Source organism: Anomaloglossus baeobatrachus, chromosome 3, assembly GCF_048569485.1.
Source record: "Anomaloglossus baeobatrachus isolate aAnoBae1 chromosome 3, aAnoBae1.hap1, whole genome shotgun sequence".
Classification (NCBI taxonomy): domain Eukaryota; kingdom Metazoa; phylum Chordata; class Amphibia; order Anura; family Aromobatidae; genus Anomaloglossus; species Anomaloglossus baeobatrachus.
The window spans coordinates 17170848-17195678 of NC_134355.1; the positions used below are offsets into that span (position 1 = coordinate 17170848).

Consider the following 24831-nt stretch of genomic DNA (forward strand, 5'->3'; position numbering starts at 1 on the left):
AAAAAATATTTATTTTATGCAATAAAATGCAAATTTATTATTTAAAAATCATACAATGTGATTTTCTGGATCATTTTGGGATTCTGTCTGTCACAGTCAACGTTACATACAATAAAAATCACAGACCTCGCCATTCGCTATAAATGGCAAAACTTGCAAGTCTGCAGTTTATCAAATACTTATTTTCCCCACTGTATACTACATGTCAAAACCTAAGATAGAAAAAAAGGGAGCATATACCCTACAGTAAGTAAAAGCCATCTCACCGTGATAAAGTATACCCCAATCAGGACTGTCCTATCCTCTAGAGTTAAAACCTTACCTTGTGTCTACCGACCTCAATGTAGATGGGGGTAGAGCAAGAGAGAGACTCATGGAAAGCCGTATGAATCAAATTTCAGCACAAAAAGGGGAGCCATGCCACTGTGTGCACAAAGTACCAGAAACTACCGCAAAACCAAATAGATGAACTGGAGCATAAGTTGGTATACATGCATATATATTTATACTGTGGCCACATACACTATATGAACAAACGTATTGGGACACATGTCCTAATAATTGAATTCAGGTTATTCTTTTCAGTCTCATTGGCACGTGTGTATAAAATCCAGCCCCTACCTGTGCAGTCTCTGGAGACACGGGGGTCAGTGGGTGCTCTCGTCCGCTGGCCCGGCCGCCTTTAGAAAGACAGCATGGCCCATCCCAACTGAACGCCCGGCCTCCTTAACCGTTGGCGGAACACTACTCAGACAACACAGGGTGAGGGAACCACAATAGTAAGACTTTATTGGATCCCTAAACAATTAATGGCATATGACACATAACCAGCAAAACCACAGAATGTAACCGGCAACAGTTTCTCACCCTTCCGCTGGCTCACCAGGGATTAGAATGTCCGTGCCTCAGAGCTTCCAGGGCTACTTACTCCAATCCAGCAGCACCCCGCTTTCGGCGGGCACCCACCGAGAATGGAATAACGCCGGATTTAAGAAGCTGTGTGAGGACCGCAAAGCCTGTAGTCAGGTGACGGAATTGTCCCAAGCTGGATTCCTTCCTTAGGTAGTCCTTGATATCTCAGCCGAATCCTTGCATTCGATGCTGAAGTCCATGTAGTATTATAATCCAGGTTCGGTTATGGCTTGCCAATCGTATCCGCAGATTCTAGATTGGTATCATGTAGCAAGAGTCAACCCGGGCAATAGACAGTCCTCCTTTTTATACCCCTGAGCTCTCCATTCAGACCATTGGGGTCTTCACGATTGGTGGATAAGACTGACTCTTATTGGCTAGATTTCAAGCCATATGCAAAATATCCCTGGTAGGGGCGACCATCCAGAGTCCTGGGGTCTCCCCTACCCGTGGAAGGAACATCATCTGGCTGCCTCACTCCATCTCCCCCGGTACTCCCATCGGCAGCGGCGGTACTCCTTTACCGCAAACCACGGGTGGCGCCACAAACTCTTATCTATCTTATTTTCTATTCGAGTGGCCGAGAGCCCCCAGGTCCGGAGACCCTCGAGCCACAGCGGTGACCCCGGATCTGAGCGGTTCGACCGCTGCAGGGGCGGCACACATCCCCCATGGATTTCAATGGGCGACAAATGTTGACATAAACGCAAGAAAGAATAAACATGCTTCTTTTTTGTCACAAAATTTTGTCAAAAAAACTGCTGACAAATAAACTGCAACGTGCGCACAGCTACTCTGACTTCTCATAGACTTTGCTGGGAAGTCAAAAGTGATAGTTAAAGGGTGCTTTACATGTTGCGACATCACTAGGATTGCTAGCGATGTCGCGTGCGATAGCACCCGCCCCCGTCGGTGGCACGATATGTGGTGATTGCTGCTGTAGCGAACATTATCACTACGGTATCGTCACACGTACATACCTTGTCAGCGACGTCGCTGTGACGGCCGAACAATCCCTCCCTCAAGGGGGAGGTGCGTTCGGCGTCATAGCAACGTCACTAAGCGGCCAGCCAATAGAAGCAGAGATGAGCGGGACGTAACATCCCGCCAACCTCATTCCTTCCGCATTGCCGGTGGAGGCAGGTAAGGAGATGTTCGTCGCTCCTGCGTTGTCACACATAGTGATGTGTGATGCCGCAGGAACGACGAACAACATCGTAACGGCAGCAGCAACGATATTAAGGAAATGAGCGACGTGTCAACGAGCAACGATTTTTCACGTTTTTGTGCTCGTTGATCGTCACTCATTGGTGTCACATGCTGCGATGTCGGTAACGGCGCCGGATGTGCGTCATTAACGACGTGACCCCGATGATCTATCGTTACCGATATCGCAGCGTGTAAAGCACCCTTAAGTCAACAAAACTGCACGAAAAAACGCAGCGTGCGCATATAGCCTAAATGTGAGATCACAGATGTCCATGTAAGCACCGAGCGACACACATTACACAAGTCTGGAATGGTTGCCCGAAAAAAGGTGAAGAAGCCTCAACTTCAATATCATCATAAGAAGCGTCGGCTCGAGTTTACAGAGAAGCACGAAAAGTTGAAGATTGGGAACGGGTGATTTGTAGTGATGATACGAAAGTCAATAGATTAGGGTCTGATGGGGCAAATGGGTCTGTAAGAAACAACGAACGGATAAATTGAAGACACTGTCAAATTCGGTAGAGGAAGCCTGATGATATGGGGGGGTTTACTTTCAAAGGCGTTGGATATTTGACCAGGATGGATTGTGGTCTCAATTCTGAGCTATATGTGAGGATCCTACAAGACGAGTTACTTCATACACTCGAGTACTATGGAAAAAAGGAGGGGAGCCGGCACTGCTTATGAATGGCATGCAACAATGAAGAAATAAAAAGTGTAATATTCACAAATTCATTCCTACTGTAACAATTCAATGAGATTTTTTGCAAATGATTGATCAATGATTTGAGCCCCCCTGCCCCGTCACGGCAAATCTCTATAGGGGGGTCCCTAACGCTATATTATAAATTATTATGTACCAAAAGGTCTCATATAATGAGCAGGACCATATGAAAACACCACTTACCCGAGACATGTCTGAACCGCTCCCATGCTGCCAGGACTGACAACCGCGAATAAAGGCAGCCCAGGTGCCAGTGTGTGTGGCAGAACCACACACACCAGCACAATGTCAGGACTGGCCCTCACAGTGCCAGACCAGCAAACATGGATGAGGGTGGAACAAGGTTCAGGCAGATGGTGTTCAAATAATGATGCCTTGGAGCAGGTGGCGGTGGCTGTGTGTGAACAAGCACCAAACTGAATTTTGATGGCGACAGAAGGAATTTGCAAACCACACTGGGCGTGCATGGCATGGTGGCGGTCAACCACCTGACCAGTAAACGAAAAAAGGAGGGGAGCCAGCACTGCCTATGAATGGCATGCAACAATGAAGAAATAAAAAGTGTAATATTCACAAATTGCACATTTACTGCTGGCTTTTTGTTTTTTCTTCATTGAATTGGTCGGTGGTTGACCCCCACCTTGCTATGCACCCCAATTTGGTATGTATTCCACCTGTCTAGATTTTGGCGATTGGTGACTGTTCACATTAAGTCATCAGGCCTTGTCCACAGGCTATTTACTTCATGCAGCATTTGCTTGGACCTGTCCCGCCCACAGCCATGGGTACGGGATTGAAATAGACCAGGTGAGTGCTGCTAAGCGCAGTTCTACTATTCATATGTGAGGCCGTATGGCACATTTTATAAAAATGTTTTAGTGTAGGACTGCCCCAAATGAGATTTGCCGTGACGTGGCGAGGCAGCTCAAGAAATTGCAATTTTTTGCCAAAAATCTCAAAATTTTTATAATAAGTACAGTTTGGAATTTTTAGTGCTGAAGTGCACATTTAGTGCTGGCTTTTTGTTTTTTCTTCACTCGAGTACTATGGGTATGAAAAGGACAACATAGTGTTCCAGCAGGAGAATGACCCGAAGCATATGGCGAGACTGCAGAAGAAATGGTTCAATGACAATCAAGTAGAAGAGCTGGATTTTCCCCAAAGTCCCCGGACCTCAACCCAATCGAATTCTTGTGGGTACAGGTGAAGAATAAGCTTTATACATCCCCAAGTGAGACAACCAGTATACAACAACACTGGGAACGTGTAGAAAAGACCTGGGATCAGATTTTGGTCGACACATGCTTAAATTAGATGGAAAGTCCAAAGGATTCAGGCAGTGTTGCAAGCCAAAGGTAGATATGTGGCGCCCTGGCCTATCAGGTCGTCACAGGGTATTGTGCAATCTGACCTTCTGCACGGTATCCACCCTCCTTTGTTACGGATCCTAGTCCTTTGGTGTTGTTAACAGCTTAGCCAATCAAAATCCTAGGAACACTTTGGAGTTCACCCATCAGAAACACCATTGGGGGGCCTGAAAAGAATAGGGTTGCTCATATGGGGGGTTGGTGAGGGGAAGTGAAGAAAGTGACAGTTGAGCTGGGGGAGTTGAGCTAGAGAGGAGCAGAGGAGAGGAGGTGAAGTGGTGACCCTCGCGAGGAGAGATCACGGAGCAGGGCTCCTGAGTACTAGGTGGCAGACGTTAGTCTGGGCCTGGTAGGAGCTGAAACCCCGGTCGCAGGGGATCGTGTCAAGGGGCACGGACAGCCGAGGAGGGCAGCCGGCGGCCTCGAGCTATCACCGGGCAGGGACCAGGGCACGACGGGGTACGTGGACCCTAGGCCGGAAAGTAGCTTCACGCGTTCCGGTAATTTATCCGACGGGGGTGAAGACTTCAAGATTTATCCCCAACCCGCTCCAAAATCGGGGTACTAGCGCACCGATGGGATAGGACTTTCCCAAAACAGTCCAAAGAAATCCTACACGTGAACCCTGAGAGCAAGCTCACTCCATTAGCCACACGGGTGAGCGGGACCCGAAGAGTTTTATACAAGAGGGTCCAAAAAGAGACAAAGGTGCCAAGGACAGGGCCACAGACTAACAGCAATACCAAGGGTACGGACCCAAGCGTGCCCCCTACAAGCTGCAGTGGTGCTCAGAATTCTGGTTTACAAGCTGTCGGTGTTATTATTTCCTGGACTGAGTGAGTACACTGAAAACCCCTGTCCCGACCCCCAACGGCACCCAAGCACCAACCATCCAACGGGCCCCGGGACACAAACCCCCTACCCACGGAGGGGTTAAACATCAGGCTGCCACACCATTGTCACCGGGCTCCCCAACGGCAGCGGTGGTCCCTCACATTACCACACACCGTGGGTGGCGTCACAAACTTTCTAACCCCTTTGTACATATACCCCCCCTCCTTCTTTTAGTTCGAGTGTCCGCGCGGACCCCCCAGATTTGGAGACCCCTCGAGCCACCATAGCTCCAGATCCGAGCGGCTTGACCGCTGGCGGTACAGATATACAAAATATTAACAAAATAATAAAAATTAAAAATTAGATTTTTGGGAGCAAAACAGTAACAATGCAGAGACATGACAAGAATCTGCATAACTAATCATATACTAAATAGCTGCAAGTCACATTTATGTATGAGCAGTCAAGATGATTGTCTATAAAATGAAGGTTGTCTCACGCTCAAAACTGTAGAGGATGGTGAGATATGGAGCCGGAAACGCAAAAGTTCAAGACTGTTACCCTTTTGCTAGTCAGTGTATTATACACTGGATACAAGGGTGCTGGATATTATACACCAGAGGTTATGGGGCTGGTGTTAGACAATGGCTTCACTAGGACTGAAGTAAAACCTAAACTCAATGAATAAGAAGTGTGTCCCACAACTAGTGTGTCTAACAGAAGATGATAAGCTATACTGTATGCAGTTTGCAGGGTATGGCAATAACAGAAGCCTCATTTAGCAACATGCCTACCGCCAACCAATATAAATCAAGCGGGATTGTCTTGAATTTGGGAATTGACATGATCGGGGTTTAGAATATGGGGTTCAGAGGATTAAGGATTCTCAGAAGATCCTGAATTGCCAATACAAAGCAGTCCATAATTATAATCTGTCTCCTCCATGTATGTCTGAAGTAATTGTAGTGGGTGGGCCTACCCCCTACTAGTTTAGCATAGTTACCCGGCATTGTGATTATTAAAAGTGTTGAATTTTATGTTTTTATGTGATGTGTTAGGGCACCCCCTAGTGGCCGGGTGGGACGGCTGTTGCCACCGGGGAGGAGGAGTCGGCCGGATATCTAGGCTAGGTCTGAATGTGTGTGAAGGGAGAGAGATCCGGGTCAGCGGAGTGCGAGCATCTGCAGCGGCAAGTGCGATAGTGTGAGCGGAACATCAAGGGACACCAGAGAGGAGGAGGTGGACGTAACCTCAGAGCCTATTCTGCCGGTGTGGGTCCGGTGTATGCTTGGCTGAATAGTGGGTGCCCGAAGGAAGTAGAGTACGGAGGGCATATCCCCACCCGAGGTGACGTTTGGTCAGAGTGTCCCCAGCTCCACTAATATTGCCGTGATCCGCTGACCGGAGTGGTTTTTTACCGGAGTGTCTGTCGAGCTGAGAGATCCGGGACAGCAGTGTGTGCACTTGGGCAGAGTGTGAGCGAAACAGCACGGGACACCGGAGATAAGGAGGTGGACGCAACCTCAGAGCCTATTCTGCCGGTGTGGGTCCGGTGTATGCTTGGCTGAATAGTGGGCGCCCGAAGGAAGTAGAGTACGGAGGGCATATCCCCACCCGAGGTGGCGTTTGGTCAGGGTGTCCCCAGCTCCACTGAAAGAGTCTACAACTGCCTGTTTCTTTGCTGTCTGCTGTTCGGATTATTGGACTGTGCTGAATAAATGTTCTCTTTTATTGCATTCAACTCCTGCCTGAAGTCTTTTTGTGTAATGGAGAACGAAGACACTGACACACATTGTTTTAACTCTAAAGAAGTGATGAAGCCAGGGATGTGCCTGCACCATAGTGCTGCCACGACTACAGAGGCAGAGGCCTCCCTGGCTGGCCACTTCATGTGGCGTAGTCGGCAGGATCCGAGTCCCTTGCCGGAGAACCAGGAGTCTGAAGACCAAGTAGTGCCTGAAGCACGGAATTCGGACGATGAAAGAAGATTCCCAGTCCCATGGTGGGAAGAGAACCTAGTACCCGTAGCGTTGGACCGGGTACAAGATGGCGGCAAGGAGGCCGTTATCTGTGAGGAAGAGAAGGCGCGGAAAATTGGCGCCAAAAGAAGAGCCTGGGGCTGGCCGGCGCCGAAGAAAAAGGACAGAGTACTCCGCCCAAAGAGGGGAGGCGCCAGCTCCAGGGCATTAAAGACGAAGAAAAGGAAAAAAAAGTACCTCAGCGGAGGAGTCGAGATGATGCGCAAGGCTGGGGGTGGAGTTTGTTCAAGAGCGGGAAACGAAGACCCGCCTCCACTTCCTCCAGTCTCAGCGTCGACACCACCGCCATTACCAGCGATTCCGTTGAGAACCGAGATGGAGAACTTTGGGCAACCTGCGGAGTTGGCGACGACTATGGCCCTCATCAGCCTTGGCCGAGGCCGACCCCGGTTCGCCCCTGCTAACGAGGCCGCGATAGCGGATCTCCCCATTGGGCCGGGAGGCTCTACAAGACCGGACAAGGTCTCTTGGAAGACCTCATGGGACGCTCAAACCGGGGGCACCATTACAGAAGTGAAGGCGACCTATGCTACCCCGCCCATGCCAAGCCGTCCGGGGGTTGCTGTTTTCCCCTGGGACACCCCGCAGCTTAACGCCGCCGCCACACCATTTGTCCCGGCGCCGGAGTCGGCCGAGGAGTTAGCCGGGCGTCTAGAGGAGGACCACCTGGGCTTCTTCTGGGACCCAGTCATCGCCCCGCCGGAGAGGGCGCGCCCCAGTGTTCCGCCCCCGAAGCCTGATCCCGTCCGGGAACGGCTCCTGGCTGAGACCATAGTCCGGGAAATGCTGTCCGGTCCCGGTGGAGAGGATCTGGCCCAGCAGTTTGTGACCGGGGTGGTTGTTAAGTTCAACCAGCAGGAGGGGTATGGATTCATCCGTGAAGTAGAGACCGGGGATGACTACTTCTACAACCGAGTTCACCTGGACGTAGAAGGACTCCCCAAGCGACTCCATACCCTGTGGCCGGGCGAGAAAGTCAGCTTCTTGCCGGACAAAGGTAGCCGCGGTCTGTTTGCGGTGTGTGTTTCCCGCATGCCCACCACCCGGGAAGCGGAGCAGTGGCAGGAGGAGATTGCGTGGGAGGAGCAGCAAGAGCGACGGCAGAGCCGTACCAGACCGGCCGCGCCTCCTCAACCCCGGCGCGTACCGACGGCTGCCCCGGAAACAGAGGCAGAGCCAGCCCTCGATCCGGAGAGGCTTCCAACCGTGGTGGCGGTGACGCAAAATGTCAACAACAGACCAGTTTTCATGCTGGACGCGTCGCCCGCCGCACCACCACCGTCCCGGGCAGAGACGCCATCACCACCAAGAGGTGCTGCAGCAGCTGTGCCGGAGGAGCCGTGCTACGCTCCGGTGTCTTTCAGGCGGATCCGCCGCCAGCCAGGACAATCTCTGGGGGCCTATATCCAGGCTCAAGCGGAAGAATGGAAGAGAGCCTGGCCCCCAGAGTAAGCTGTTCGCTCCAGCATCTGTGAAGACCGGAATTGTTGTAAACCGGCAGAAAGTTGCTTTTGTTGAAAAGTTTTACGGGCCTGTTGCCCTTCAGCAAAGACCGGGAGCGCTATTGAAGCCTCCGGGCACCTCCAGCAAAGACCGGGAGCGCTATTGAAGCCTCCGGGCGCACATCTAAGACCGGGAGCGCTATTGAAGCCTCCGGGCACCTCCAGCAAAGACCGGGAGCGCTATTGAAGCCTCCGGGCGCTATCCAGAGACCGGGAGCGCTGTTGCGCCATTAAGCGTCCCTAAAGACCGGGAGCGCCGCTGAACTGGTGCCGCTGTTGAGGACCGACCCAGAAGGTTTTTATGTGCTAATATGTTTAAAGTTTAGAGCCTTGCCGGGAGGCTCGGATTTTTAAGAGGGGAGGCATGTAGTGGGTGGGCCTACCCCCTACTAGTTTAGCATAGTTACCCGGCATTGTGATTATTAAAAGTGTTGAATTTTATGTTTTTATGTGATGTGTTAGGGCACCCCCTAGTGGCCGGGTGGGACGGCTGTTGCCACCGGGGAGGAGGAGTCGGCCGGATATCTAGGCTAGGTCTGAATGTGTGTGAAGGGAGAGAGATCCGGGTCAGCGGAGTGCGAGCATCTGCAGCGGCAAGTGCGATAGTGTGAGCGGAACATCAAGGGACACCAGAGAGGAGGAGGTGGACGTAACCTCAGAGCCTATTCTGCCGGTGTGGGTCCGGTGTATGCTTGGCTGAATAGTGGGTGCCCGAAGGAAGTAGAGTACGGAGGGCATATCCCCACCCGAGGTGACGTTTGGTCAGAGTGTCCCCAGCTCCACTAATATTGCCGTGATCCGCTGACCGGAGTGGTTTTTTACCGGAGTGTCTGTCGAGCTGAGAGATCCGGGACAGCAGTGTGTGCACTTGGGCAGAGTGTGAGCGAAACAGCACGGGACACCGGAGATAAGGAGGTGGACGCAACCTCAGAGCCTATTCTGCCGGTGTGGGTCCGGTGTATGCTTGGCTGAATAGTGGGCGCCCGAAGGAAGTAGAGTACGGAGGGCATATCCCCACCCGAGGTGGCGTTTGGTCAGGGTGTCCCCAGCTCCACTGAAAGAGTCTACAACTGCCTGTTTCTTTGCTGTCTGCTGTTCGGATTATTGGACTGTGCTGAATAAATGTTCTCTTTTATTGCATTCAACTCCTGCCTGAAGTCTTTTTGTGTAATGGAGAACGAAGACACTGACACACATTGTTTTAACTCTAAAGAAGTGATGAAGCCAGGGATGTGCCTGCACCATAGTGCTGCCACGACTACAGAGGCAGAGGCCTCCCTGGCTGGCCACTTCATAATCTCCCTATATCTTCCTACAAGTCAGGTCCTCCCAAAATCTCCTTCTCTCCTCCACACTTGTACATTCCTCACACAATCACCTCCAAGACTTCTCCCGAGTATCCCTCATCCTCTGGAATTCTGTGCTTGAACATGTCCAATTATCTGCCCCATTCAGAATCTTCAGATGGAAACTGAAATCCCATCTCTTCAAGAAGGCCTACAGCCTGCAATGACCCCGCTGTTTCCTCAGCACCACTGGAGCTGCCGCCTCACCACCACTGGAGCTGGCACCTCATCATTACCGGAGCTGGCCCCTTAACACCACCCGAACTGCTGCCTCACCACAACTTGAGCTGATGCTTTACCACCACAAGAGCTGCTGCCTTGCCACCACTGGAGATGCTGCCTCACCACCACCTTAGCTGTCACTTCACCACTATTGAAGCTGCCACCTCACCACCACCAGAGCTGCCACCTCACCACCACCGGAGCTGCCACCTCACCACCACCAGAGCTGCCACCTCACCACCACCAGAGCTGCCACCTCACCACCACCGAAGATGTCACCTCCCCACCACTGGAGCTGTCACCTCACCACCACCGGAGCTGCCACCTCATTACCACTGGAGCTGTCACTTCACCACCACCAGAGATGTCCCCTAATCATCACCGGAGGTGCCACCTCACCACCACCACAGCTGCCACCTCACCACCACTGAAGCTGCCAACTCACCCCACTGCAGCTGTCACCTCACCACCACTGGAGCTGTCACCTCACCATCACCGGAGCTGGCACCTCATCATCATTGGATCTGTCACCTCACCACCACTGGAGCTGTCACCTCACCATCACCGCAGCTGCCACCTCATCATCAATGGAGCTGCCGCCTCACCACCACTGGAGCTGGCACCTCATCACCACTGGAGCTGGCACCTCACCATCACCGCAGCTGCCACCTCATCATCAATGGAGCTACCGCCTCACCATCACCGGAGCTGGCACCTCATCATCACTGGAGCTGTCACCTCACCACCACTGGAGCTGGCACCTCATCATCACCGGAGCTGTCACCTTACCACCACCGCAGCTGCCACCTCATCATCAATGGAGCTGCCGCCTCACCACCACCCAAGCTGTTGCAACCCCCCAATCTACTGTCTCCATCCGCCTCTTCCTATAGACTGTAATCCCCCTGGGCCCTCTCCTCTCTGTTCCCTTCTGTCATTGCTGGTTTGTTTACTGTAATTTATGTGTTTTGTCTGTAACCCTCCTCACATGTACAGAACCGAGACTCAATGGTGCTCGAATAATAATAATAATAATAATAATAATAATAATAATTTGTGTAAGTGCAAACCCAGGACGGGACGAGGTGAGAGAAGCATGTCAGCATAACAGAAAGACTGCAGAGGAGCAGAATGTGTCCATATTTCCAGCAGGCAGGTATAGGGGATATAGATTGTGAGCCCCAATAGGGACAGTGATTCTGATGTATGTAAAGCGCTGAGGAATTAATGGCGCCATATAAGTGACTAAATATTATCATTATATTGTGTCACCTCTCACTCTGTCACCGTCCAGATCCCTCTGAATTGCACAGTGAGGAACCATGGTAACTACAGGACCTGTGATGATGTCACGGTCATGTGATCAGTCACATGGGGAGGAGTAACTGATGCTCTGACTGCGACGTCCTCATCTGTCCTGTTTTCTCTATGATGTCCGTCTCCTCTAGGTTCACAGGTAACTAGACGCTGATCCTTCCCATCAGCGGCCCCCCGAGGATGGAGCAGGACAGAGACCACATGGCGGCTCGGATATTAGACCTCACCCTGGAGATAATCTACTGGATCACTGGAGAGGTGAGAGCTTCACATCACATCACTCTGATCTCTAGGAATAAAGCAGGGAAATGACGGGGAAGGTGGAGGATTCTCAGCCTCTGTGTAGTGACCGGCGTCTCCCCATACACAGGATCACACAGTAGTGAAGACGTCGTCTGGGGAGTGTGTGACCCCCCGTGTGTCAGGAGGACGGAGCAGGACCCCGAGTGCCATCACCGAGCCTCCACCTCATTCACTGATACATGAGCAGAAGATCCTAGAACTGACCCACAGGATCACTGAGCTGCTGAGCGGAGAGGTGAGCGCTGCCGGGAATGCTGGGACATTATACAATACCGCTGCCGGGGGAGGGGTCCGCTAATGACGGCTCATTGTGTGTGTCAGGTCCCTATAAGATGTCAGGACGTCACCGTCTATTTCTCCATGGAGGAGTGGGAGTATCTAGAAGGACACAAGGATCTGTACAAGGAGGTCATGATGGAGGATCCCCCGTCCATCACATCCCCGGGTAAGAGGAGAGCGTCCTGGGCTGTAGAGGAGAGGACAGGGCTGAGAGTCGTCTAGATTCCCCATCATCTGCTCATCACATACAGACAATGTATTCATCACTGCCGTTATTTCCTACAGATGGATCCAGTCAGAGAAATCCCCCGGAGAGAAGTCCCCGTCCTCTATATTCCCAGGATCGGCCAGAAAAGGAGGAAAATGTCTCCCGGGATCATCAGGTGGATGAGGTGAGATTTCTAAAAATCCTCTATATTTTAGGGGGTTGATGACTTTTACTTAGGTTCAACCTCAGATCTGTCGGGGTCCAACAACGGCACTTACAGTAATCCGGTCTTATTTGCTCTGGTGGTGGCCAGATGCTCTGCATATCCTGACTCCTTTCTATCATAGCTGCGATGCTCTGCGTGTCCTGACTCCTTTCTATCATAGCTGCGATGCTCTGCGTGTCCTGACTCCTTTCTATCATAGCTGTGATGCTCTGTGTCCTGACTCCTTTCTATCATAGCTGTGATGCTCTGTGTCCTGACTCCTTTCTGTCATAGCTGCGATGCTCTGCGTGTCCTGACTCCTTTCTATCATAGCTGTGATGCTCTGCGTGTCCTGACTCCTTTCTATCATAGCTGTGATGCTCTGCGTGTCCTGTCTCCTTTCTATCATAGCTGTGATGCTCTGTGTCCTGACTCCTTTCTGTCATAGCTGCGATGCTCTGCGTGTCCTGACTCCTTTCTATGATAGCTGTGATGCTCTGTGTGTCCTGACTGTTCTGTCATAGCTGCGATGCTCTGCGGGTCCTGACTCTGTTCTGTCATAGCTGTGATGCTCTGCAGGTCCTGACCCCTTTCTATCATAGCTGTGATGCTCTGCAGGTCCTGACCCCTTTCTATCATAGCTGCGATGCTCTGCGTGTCCTGACTGTTCTGTCATAGCTGTGATGCTCTGCGAGTCCTGACTCCTTTCTGTCATAGCTGCGATGCTCTGCGAGTCCTGACTCCTTTCAATCATAGCTGCGATGCTCTGCGTCTCCTGACTGTTCTGTCATAGATGTGATGCTCTGCGAGTCCTGACTCCTTTCTGTCATAGCTGCGATGCTCTGCGAGTCCTGACTCCTTTCAATCATAGCTGCGATGCTCTGCGGGTCCTGACTCTTTTCTATCATTACTGAGATGCTCTGCGACTTTGTTAGCAGTTTGTGCTACAGGAGCTTTTGTGTGTGGCTGTGCTTTGCTTGTCTTGAGAAAAGAGTCGTAGGGTGAGGACGTGATGAGCGCTGGAGGAAGGAAGGTTCATTCTCCTGCAGTGATGAAAGGCTTCTTTACTGTAAAAGCAGTGACTGTGCTGAATAATGTAGGAACTGTTGTTACTGAGCACAGCAATAAATCACCATCATTTCCCGCAGAGAATTACCAGGCACATTTCTGTCGTAATGTAAAATACTTGGTTGAATGCTAGCACGGTCTGGACCTTCCTCCTTTCAGGGCGGATCGGTTTTCGCCTTCTAGGAGTTTTACCGTCATTTCCATATAACATAATCCAGGATTTGTTTTTCTCATGTCTGCAATTTTGGATTCTTGCAGGAAAGTTCTTTTGGAGTGACAAGTGGACTCGAAAACCCCACATCAGCGTCAGCGACCGGTAAGAGCCTTTTACGATAAATATCTTTATTATTGGGATCAATGATAGGAAGTTCACGACAATGTGATGATCATGGAGGAACCAGGGAATCAAAGACAGGGAGGAGAAGACCCAGTGTACAGTCCGGCCCCTGTGCACCAAAATCAAAATTAGCAGAAAACTTCAAATGCTGATTAAAGAAGAACAACAAAGCGAATTTATTCACCAAAAGTATAATTTAATCAGTGTTACAGCGCGTCTACAGCCATGAATTTACATTACAGAATTGTGCTGACAGGTTCTCCTAATCGGAATCTGTCAGCAGGTTTTTGCTATGTAAGCTGAAGCCAGCTGCAAGGGTTACCACAGAGAATTGAGGGATGCCTGTCTTGTCAAGGTTCATCTGTTGTTTCATTGCTATGTTTGTTTAAGCAGCAAGACTCATCATTGCTTGGACTACAATGTCACGCTAACAATAGTCCGGCACACGCCCTCCTCTGATTGACACCTTAAGGGTGCTTTACACGCTGCGACATCGCTAGCGATCTTGTTAGCGATGTGACACGCCAAATCGCAGATGCGATCTGCCGAAATCGCACATGTGACTGGCGCTATAAAAAAGACATATGTGCGATCTCGGCAGATCGAATCTGCGATCTGGCGTGTCACATCGCTAACGAGATCGCTAGCGATGTCGCAGCGTGTGAAGCACCCTTTACTCTCAATGTACAATCCCTATTGAGAAAATATATTACCTACAGGAGAATCAGGCACTTGAGTAAGTGAAACCAGGCCCATATCTCAAAACGAAGACCACAAGAAGGTTTTTTGAAATACAAAAACACTCTTTATTACAAATAAATAAAACAAGACATAATATAATAAATAGAGAGAAACACTATACGGAAGATAGTCAGGGAAGGGGTAAGAAAAACCCTTCACAGCCTAAAATAGGCACTGCAGTCCAGGTCAAAAATTAAATACAATCAATACCATAAAGATGGAACACAATGGGCATGGATATAATACAATGAGGTACAGTGAAACATGCTAGGAGGCAAACAATGGCCAGATGACAGCACTAATAACAAAGGCCCTGTAGAGACAAAACGTAATAGCTGCCTATGCAGAAGAAATAAGTCATCACTAATATCAAAATGTAAATAAAAGTGACTTTGAGGCATATATTTTTCATATAGAGCAGAAGAAAAGGAGAGCCCCGACGCACGTTTCACCACACTGTGCTTCGACAGGAGACGTCTTCTTTTTGAGATATGGGCCTGTTTTCATTTACTCCAGTGCCTGATTCTCCTCTAGGTTATTTACTTGCTATCACCAGTAATGCATTATTATTTGTGGATATATTTTTGTAGGTTTAATCTCTATTGAGAGCTTGGTGTGGGTGGGGCCAGCTCTCAGGTTTCCTGCATTGCTAAATCTAACGGTCGTTTCACACATCCGACATGTCATGTGATCGGAGCATGTGACCGGAGCTTGCCACGTTGACATTGTACAGTATTAACACTATACTGGAGTGTGCCGGATCCGGCAAAATGCCGGATGTGTGAAACGACCCTAAAATGTCTGATTGTGTCAGAACAGCTGCAGCCAGTAATCTAAGTGATACTTTGTTAGATTCAGGATCTCTTTACCTACATCATGCTGCTCTCAGATGAGGTAGCAAAGCTATTCTGTAACATGACCACAAGCCACCATTCACCAGACGGAGGCCAAAAGTAGACTACGCTTTCCTATACAGAGGACGACTGCAAAGAAATGTACACCATGGTAGTATTTGTTTCTTCGTAATAGGTTTCTGTGATAGACGGACAGTTGAGTACATACCTTTTGAGTGGCCCAACAATAGCCACAAATGTAGAGTGTACTTAGCTTATGAGCCACTCCCCTCCCCCCCAAAAAAAACAAAATCTAGAGCCAGCAGAAAAACTGTCCACAACACACAAACAAAAAAAAAGCGAGTATATCAATATCATGCATGCACATAAATACTGAGCATGCATACAGAAACTTATAAACGTTGACTGCTCATTCTGCTCCCGACATGGCGCGCCTGGTAAGGGACTACAAGTCCAAGACAAAACTAAGTTTATACATAAGACTTTTTTCCTTAAGAGGGAAATACTATACAGTAGAACAACCTACCCCAGCATGTCCCAACACCAAGGGCTACACAGCGACGCTCACGAGTATGTGGGTAGAATCATTAGAGACCTCTGCAAAAGCAAAGAAGGGTAATCCCCCGAATCTGGGGCTATTTTAGGTTCTGTTTTTCAATAAAAAAATTCTTCCTATCCTACTTCACGAATGTAGGGGAATACAGTATTGTTTGGAATTTGTGTAAAAAAAAAATCAGAAAAAAAACAAAAACACATACATATATACTGTACATACAGTGCCTACAAGTAGTATTCAACCCCCTGCAGATTTAGCAGGTTTGGTAAGATGCAAATAAGTTAGAGCCTGCAAACTTCAAACAAGAGCAGGATTTATTAACAGATGCATAAATCTTACAAACCAACAAGTTATGTTGCTCAGTTAAATTTTAATAAATTTTCAACATAAAAGTGTGGGTCAATTATTATTCAACCCCTAGGTTTAATATTTTGTGGAATAACCCTTGTTTGCAATTACAGCTAATAATCGTCTTTTATAAGACCTGATCAGGCCGGCACAGGTCTCTGGAGTTATCTTGGCCCACTCCTCCATGCAGATCTTCTCCAAGTTATCTAGGTTATTTGGGTGTCTCATGTGGACTTTAATCTTGAGCTCCTTCCACAAGTTTTCAATTGGGTTAAGGTCAGGAGACTGACTAGGCCACTGCAACACCTTGATTTTTTCCCTCTTGAACCAGGCCTTGGTTTTCTTGGCTGTGTGCTTTGGGTCGTTGTCTTGTTGGAAGATGAAATGACGACCCATCTTAAGATCCTTGATGGAGGAGCGGAGGTTCTTGGCCAAAATCTCCAGGTAGGCCGTGCTATCCATCTTCCCATTGATGCAGACCAGATGGCCAGGCCCCTTGGCTGAGAAACAGCCCCACAGCATGATCCTGCCACCACCATGCTTGACTGTAGGGATGGTATTCTTGGGGTCGTATGCAGTGCCATCCAGTCTCCAAACGTCACGTGTGTGGTTGGCACCAAAGATCTCGATCTTGGTCTCATCAGACCAGAGAACCTTGAACCAGTCTGTCTCAGAGTCCTCCAAGTGATCATGAGCAAACTGTAGATGAGCCTTGACATGACGCTTTGAAAGTAAAGGTACCTTACGGGCTCGTCTGGAACAGAGACCATTGCAGTGGAGTACATTACTTATGGTATTGACTGAAACCAATGTCCCCACTGCCATGAGATCTTCCCGGAGCTCCTTCCTTGTTGTCCTTGGGTTAGCCTTGACTCTTCGGACAAGCCTGGCCTCGGCACGGGTGGAAACTTTGAAAGGCTGTCCAGGCCGTGGAAGGCTAACAGTAGTTCCATAAGCCTTCCACTTCCAGATGATGCTCCCAACAGTGGAGACAGGTAGGCCCAACTCCTTGGAAAGGGTTTTGTACCCCTTGCCAGCCTTGTGACCCTCCACGATCTTGTCTCTGAAGGCCTTGGAATGCTCCTTTGTCTTTCCCATGTTGACCAAGTATGAGTGCTGTTCACAAGTTTGGGGAGGGTCTTAATTAGTCAGAAAAGGCAGGAAAAAGAGATAATTTATCCAAACATGTGAAGCTCATTGTTCTTTGTGCCTGAAATACTTCTTAATACTTTAGGGGAACCAAACAGAATTCTGGTGGTTTGAGGGGTTGAATAATAAATGACCCTCTGAAGAAACTTTTCACAATTTAAAAAAAAAAAAAAGAAATAACATTTTTTTTTGCTGCATTTCACACTTCCAGGCTGATCTACAGTCCAAATGTCACAATGCCAAGTTAATTCCGAATGTGTAAACCTGCTAGATCTGCAGGGGGTTGAATACTACTTGTAGGCATTGTATTAGTGAGTGTTTGGGAAAATTAGAAATGTTTGCTTCTTTTTCCAGGTGCATATTGGATGAATGGCTCCAATGGACATTACCTTGTGTCTCCCTATTATGAAGTCAAAGATAGCAATATCCTACAAGTTACTGCAGTACCTCAAAATCTATCTGTAGTCATTGAGAAGAAATTTCTGTCCAGTGATACTTCTGATCACAAGAAACTTTCATTTGATCAATCATTAATTGGCAAACAAACAACTAGACATGGACCGGGCGAAAAATTTCCATGTGAAAAACATCTGAAGAAGAAATCTAGACATTCTTTGCAGGAGACCATTTTTAAAGACGAAAGGCCATTTTTATGTTCAGAATGTGGGAAGCGTTTTAGAAAGAAGTCGGCTCTTACGGAACACATAAGAACTCACACCGGGTACAAGCCGTTTTCATGTTCAGAATGTGGGAAAAGTTTTTGCCAGCAGACGGGACTTGTTAAACATATAAAAACTCACACAGGGGAGAGGCCGTTTCCATGCTCTGAATGTGGGAAATGTTTTAGTCAGAAAACAGTTCTTATGGAACATATAAGAATTCACACAGGAGAGAAACCATTTTCCTGTTCAGAATGTGCAAAATGTTTTAGCAAGAAATCAGTTCTTTTTGAACATCTAAAAAGTCACACAGGGGAGAAGCCGTATTCTTGTTCTGAATGTGAAAAGTGTTATAGCAACAAATCGGGTCTCATTAAACATAAGAGAATTCACACAGGGGAGAAGCCGTTTTCATGTCCAGAATGCAAAAAGTTTTTTAACACCAAGTCATATCTTGCTGACCACTTAAGAATTCACACAGGGGAGAAACCATTTGCATGCTCGGAATGTGGAAAACATTTTGGCCAGAAAGCTGCTCTTACTAGACATCATCTGTTAACTCACACAGCGGAGAAGCAATTTTCATGTCTTGAATGTGGGAAGTATTTTAGTTATAAGTCATATCTTGTGGAGCATCTAAGAACTCACACAGGGGAAAAACCATTTTCATGTTCCAAATGTGGGAAATGTTATAGCAACAAATCTGGTCTTGCTCAACATCATCATATATCTCACATGTCGGACAATCCTTTATCATGTACAGAATGTGGGAAATGTTTTAGCGACAAATCTCATCTTGTTAAACATCATCAATTAGCTCACACAGGGGAGAAGCCATTTTCATGTTCAGAATGTGGGAAGTCTTTTGTCCACAAATTTGATCTTGTTAGACATCAGAGAAGCCACTCAGGGAAGAAACCATTTGCATGCTTTGAATGTGGGAAGTGTTTTCTTCACAAATTTGGTCTTGTTAGACATCAGAAAACTCACACAGGGGAGAAGCCATTTTCATGTTCAGAATGTGAGAAATGTTTTGTCCACAAATCAGATCTTGTTAGACATCAGAGAACTCACAAACAGGAGAAACTAATGTTCAGCTCGTAGGAAATATTTGTATTGATGGAGCTTTATTGTTCGACCATCTGTCCATACCGTCTGATAATAAGCTCACTTCTTTTAGAAGGTGCGAGAAGAAGTCTAAGAAGATCTTAGCTAATCTATTATGATACTGTGATCACGTGGACACTGTTATTTTGCCTGAATCTGGAGTAGTACATCAGTTTTAATACATTACTATTGCTTTTCTCCAAGGAAGTAGATAGGTCATCTCCATCATTCCAGTGCTTCAACTAAAGCCAATTATTGGACAGAAGGTGAAGTATACTGGTGTCTCCTCAATAAGTATGATTTCACAAGGCGAGAAGGAGCATAACCCAACTTTTTTAACCTACATTAAAGATTTGGCCTAATCTACCCGATCATTAAAAGAAATTCTTTAGACCTCGTAGGATCAATTTAGTCTGCAATAAAGGATATACATCCAGTAAGGAGGCTGTATTGGGCCTAAGATGAGCTTCACAAACACTAAAACATCTCTATATGCATGTTTTGTAATGTTAAGAAGACAGTCACATCAGTTGGGGTCACAATAACTGGAATGGAAGTGATTTATTGATAGTATTTAAAATGCAGACATGTTAAAAGAATTAGTGGTTCAAAATCTTCAGTTTTGGGTCGAAAATAAATAAATCTGTGATTCTAAGACTTGATCTGGGAGAACCCAATGCTGTGTGTTGGTGATTTATAACAGCAGCTGGTCAGGAGCTGAGATGAAGGGGAGAGAAGGGAGAGAAAATGAGCGTCTAGCTGCAGAATAAAAATCAATGGGTTTGAGAAAGGTGGCTAGTATGTTAGGAGTTAACCCCTCTTCTGGAGTGTGACTACTGTATACATAGCCAGTTAGTCTCTGGGCAGGCAGTCGTGGCCATGGAGACCAGCTGTACACTGTGAAGTATAGAAGCTCTTATTGCAGGGGAATGAAAGCATAGAAAAAGCAAGTCGTTTACAAACTTGCTTATTTTTTTTGCTGTCTAATTTAAGAAATGTAATTTGAGAACACTCCTATCATTCTGCTCAATATTAATATATTATTAATATTTTATATTAATTGTATCAATTAATATTGAGCATAATTAAGTATTTTGACTAATACATGTATCCTTAATAGTAGTAAAAAAATCAAAACTATGTAATTTACTTTTTTTTTTTTTATAAAAAGCAGTATTATCATAGTGCTCCTGTTATTGAGTTAATGGGCGGTACACTACTGTTTCCAGATCTTTGGCTGTCCTGGTCCGTGGGCCGGGCAGGAACAGCCAAAGGGCCAGATTTGGCGAATTGGCTAATTAGTGAAAATTCAATTCATACCACAGATCATATGAATGGAAGTATTTGTGTGTCGCTGATGATGCAAGCTCCTTCTTTTATGCAGTTGTCCCTCTTTTCATAGTTTTGTATTAAGTTTTTCCAATTCAATGTTCCTTCTATTTTCTTCATGTAATATGACAATAATGTCTTTATAAATTATTAAAAGTGATGTTTACAGTTATGTGCAAAATAATAGCAATGTAAATTCACTAATGTGTTTAGTTACTGCTTTTGGGAGCAAAAAAATCATACAAAATGTGAAAAAAGTCATGACCTAGGTTGCAATGTTCGCATGTAGAGGCAGCAAGCGGGAGTAGCGGACCCACTGGACCACACGGGGGACCCGGGCTTACCCTTTAGTGTGAGGGGCTTAACTTAGCGCCTACCGCGAGTACACACCAGGTACCACTCCCAGAGCAGTGACCGGGACTGTAGCAGCTGACCCCTAAGACAGGAGACGGACTCAGGTATAAGCACAGGTGCACGCGGGGACAGATATGGTGGGCACTGCAGGGACAGATAGGTATGGGAAGGCAGGTACAGGTGACGAACACAGGGATAACGGAACAGGAGCTTGTTAACCTGACAACTAGCTAGCAGACTGGTAGCCAAACTAACAAAGGACGTTGCACAGGCACTTCCCCTAATGTGAGGGTGCCTTAAATATATAGTGCCTTTAGCCACAGGCTGAGAGGCATTTCTTGGAAATATAGCGCTCCGGTCCTTTAAGAGGAGGGCCGATGCATGGCGTACTAGGCACATTCCCGGGGAGCCTGTGCCACGTGCACAGGCCCCAGGGGGAGAGGGAGGTAGACAAGCACATGAGCTGCTGCTGAGGAGGACGCAACCCGGCGATGGCGATGAGTAAGTAGGCATCCCTGCAGGGCCAGCGGCGCTACATAGGTGTAGGCGAGTAATTGGCAATCAACATAATTAACAGTAATGACATATGTAATACCCCAGGGTTGGGTACTACCAAAGTGTTTTTTAGTCTTAACAGTATTTCATGTGTGTGCCTTTCATACTTGAATTAGTTTACACTGTTTACATGCAGTATGCAGCATACACTGGTACACCAAGAGTTAAACTCCCCACTGATCCTCCTCACACATCAGTTTTTTGCCGTCAGTCACAGTCCATTTTCTTGATGGATCCGTCGCAGACCGGGCAGAATAGCCAGGTGGGCGGAGTCTTAGTACATAACTGCCGTTACCTCAGGAGTTTAGTCAAGTACAGTAAAGAGTTAAACTCCTCACTGAACCCGTTACTGGGCAGAATAGCCAGGTGGGCGGAGTCTTAGTATATAACTGCCGTTACCTCAGAGTTTAGTCAGAGTACAGTAAAGAGTTAAACTCCTCACTGAACCTGTTACTGGGCAGAAAATTCGGGTGGGCGGAGTCTTAGTACATAACTGTCGTTACCTCAGAGTTTAGTCAGAGTGCAGTTGGAAATCAGCCAGTGCACATCGTATTAAATCAATGGCTGGACCATATATGACAAGCTTTTCTCCCCCATTCACCTTTTGTCCCTCCCCTATTCCCTCATAGACTGTAGCTTACGAGCAGGGCCCTCACTCCTCTTGGTATCTTAATTTTGTTATTTTATATTGTCTCATATTGTCTGTACATGTCACCTCTGAATTGTAAAACGCTGCGGAATATGTTGGCGCTATAGAAATAAAACGTATTATCATTATTCTCGTCAGAAACACGTAGGGGAAGTCTAACCCCGCTCCAGCTGGCTGTATGGGAACAGACTGACCTCATGCCACATGTAGGATCTCTGAGGACTTGCACCGCTTTAGGCAGATGGAATGTCCTGGTCTGCACAGTGCCCTTAGCCTCCCCGAAACTAAAGGTGTGGACGCAGGAGGAGTGCGGGCCTGGAGGTGAGTCCCCCATAAAGAAGATGGGCACACAGGAGAGCCGACTATACATGAAGGTTGGATATTACCTATAAGTTACCTCTAAGATCATAAACCATCATATGCGTGATCCCTATAAAAATAAAACAATTCATAACCAAAAAAAAACAGATCAGGCTGCGACAAAAGGATTCTACAAATATAATAATGTATTGAATCTCTTAAAGTCAACATTAAAGCACTTTATACATAGAGGTTCATCTGAAGGGATAAGGGGAAAAGTGGCGCTTTACATAGGGGTAGATAGGGCCAAGTATGCTCGGACACCTGTATACACAAGCCTTCTAAATCAAAACGGAGTAGCTCACAATTATAATATCTACTTAGGGGAACGTGCTCAGGTTTTACAGAACGAAATTCTAACCCAATGACATCTCCCCATAATAGGAGTGAGAAATAAGTGTGGGTATATGTTTCCGATAGAGTCTAGTGACTGGCATGCATACGCCCCATAATAGAATCCAGCACAGGACCTCCTGACAAAACCAAAAGTGCGGTGAAACGGGCGTCCAGGTGGGGTGGTTGACGGAACATCTGGGCGAACACACATATGGCTAGAGGTATAGTCGCACTATTTGTGCTGGTGTGCTTACCAGTGTGTACCTATTGCCACCTCTGGTGGCAGTAGTGAAAACTCAGCGGCCGTTCCAGTTCGATCCTCCAGGCAAGTGAACGATACTTTCAGTCCAGTGGACCCACTAATCCTGTGCTCTCCCCGTCAGCATAACAGCAGCAAATGTTGTACCTGCTGGGTTTAGTATTTGCTCAGTGGGTAAAATGGGTTGTTCCAGACATTGTACCGAAGGAGAAAGGACATTGATCAAGATGATGATTGGAGAGCACAAAACATATACAGAAGTTCAGAATGATTGGCTGTTAAGATAAACAGATTTCCAATGTTTTAAAATGGCAAACAAACCCTAAACACTTAGTGGGATAAGAAATACTACCATCTGCATAGATGATAAAATGGCAAAGAAATGTCCAATGATCGGCTCCAGGGAGATCAAAGAAGTCCCGACTGACCAGCGGTGACTGCTCCGTCCCTCGTTCCTGCTGCTGTCTCACAGGGCCTGCACAGGCTTCCCAGGAGTGCCCATAGGGTGCGCGTATGGACACTCACATTTTCTTAAGGGGCCAGAATTCCCTGACCCACAAGTGCCTCTCCGCATGGCTGAGAGGCATTGGGTATATAAGGCACCTTCCCCTTAAGAGAGGTTCCTGGGCAACGAGTTCTATAAATTGCTTGTTCTCAGATCCTTTTGTGCTGCTGTTTCTGTACTGTGTGCTGTTTCTGATTCCTATCTGTGTTTCAGTGTATGGCAAGTCTGCTGCCACTGCTGCAAGTATCCACACCAGCTGCCTCCTACAATTGCTGCTGCTGCAAGTATCCATGGCAGTGTCCTCCTAAGATATCTGCTGCTGCTGCTTCTACAACAAGCCAGACCCTGTCTTAACTACACCTATAGATGAACAATTAGCAATTTATTTACACGTAGGGTCTCCCCCTCTGTCACTGTCCACCAAGGCCCAGATTTAGGATTTGCATATATCCTTGTGTTCTATATCTGCATTCCAGTCCTGACAGGTTTGGTTGTTTCATATGGTGTATTACACCCTAAAGGGGGTGTTACACGCAGCGATATCGCTGGTGAAAGCACCCGACCCAGTCGTTTGTGCGTCACGGGCAAATCGCTGCCCGTGGTGCACAAAATCGTTTGGAGCCGTCACAGACTTACCTGCTTAGCGACGTCGCTGTTGCCGGCGAACCGCCTGCTTTCTAAGGGGGCGGTTAGTGCTGCGTCACAGCGGCGTCACTAAGCGGCCACCCAATAGAAGCGGAGGGGCGGAGATGAGCGGCCGTAACATCCCGCCCATCTCCTTCCTTCCTCATTGCCGGCAGCTGCAGTTCGTCGTTCCCGAGGTGCACACGTAGCGATGTGTGCTGCCCCGGGAACGACGAATAACCTGCGTGCTCAACAATCAATGATTTTTTAAAAAGGAATGACGTGTCAACGATGGACGATAAGGTGAGTATTTTCCATCGTTTATGGTCGTTCCTTGCTGTCACGCGCAACAACGTCGCTAATGATGACGGATGTGCGTCCCCAGCGATATATCGTTAGATACGTCGCTGCGTGTAACGGGGCCTTTAAGCTATGTGCCCACGAGACAACATACCCGCGGATTTTGCCACAGGTTTGTCTGCAGGTTTATCGCAGCTGCTCCCTGGAATCCGCAGCTATCCATTGCTGCGGTATTTCTGCGGAGTTGTTGCGGTAAACCTGCGGAAACCGTGCC

At 47.7% G+C, this 24831-nt stretch overlaps 1 protein-coding gene across 1 annotated transcript in view; it reads left to right on the top strand.

The window, feature by feature from the left end:
• Positions 1-20782, top strand: part of LOC142295898 (uncharacterized) — a 57528-nt gene extending 36746 nt beyond the window's left edge. The window contains 2 exon segments of the mRNA XM_075339016.1: positions 14156-14166; positions 18204-20782. Coding sequence (XP_075195131.1) covers positions 14156-14166; positions 18204-19283 — 1091 coding nt within the window. The 3' untranslated portion in view covers positions 19284-20782.
• The last annotated feature ends 4049 nt before the right edge of the window (positions 20783-24831 follow it).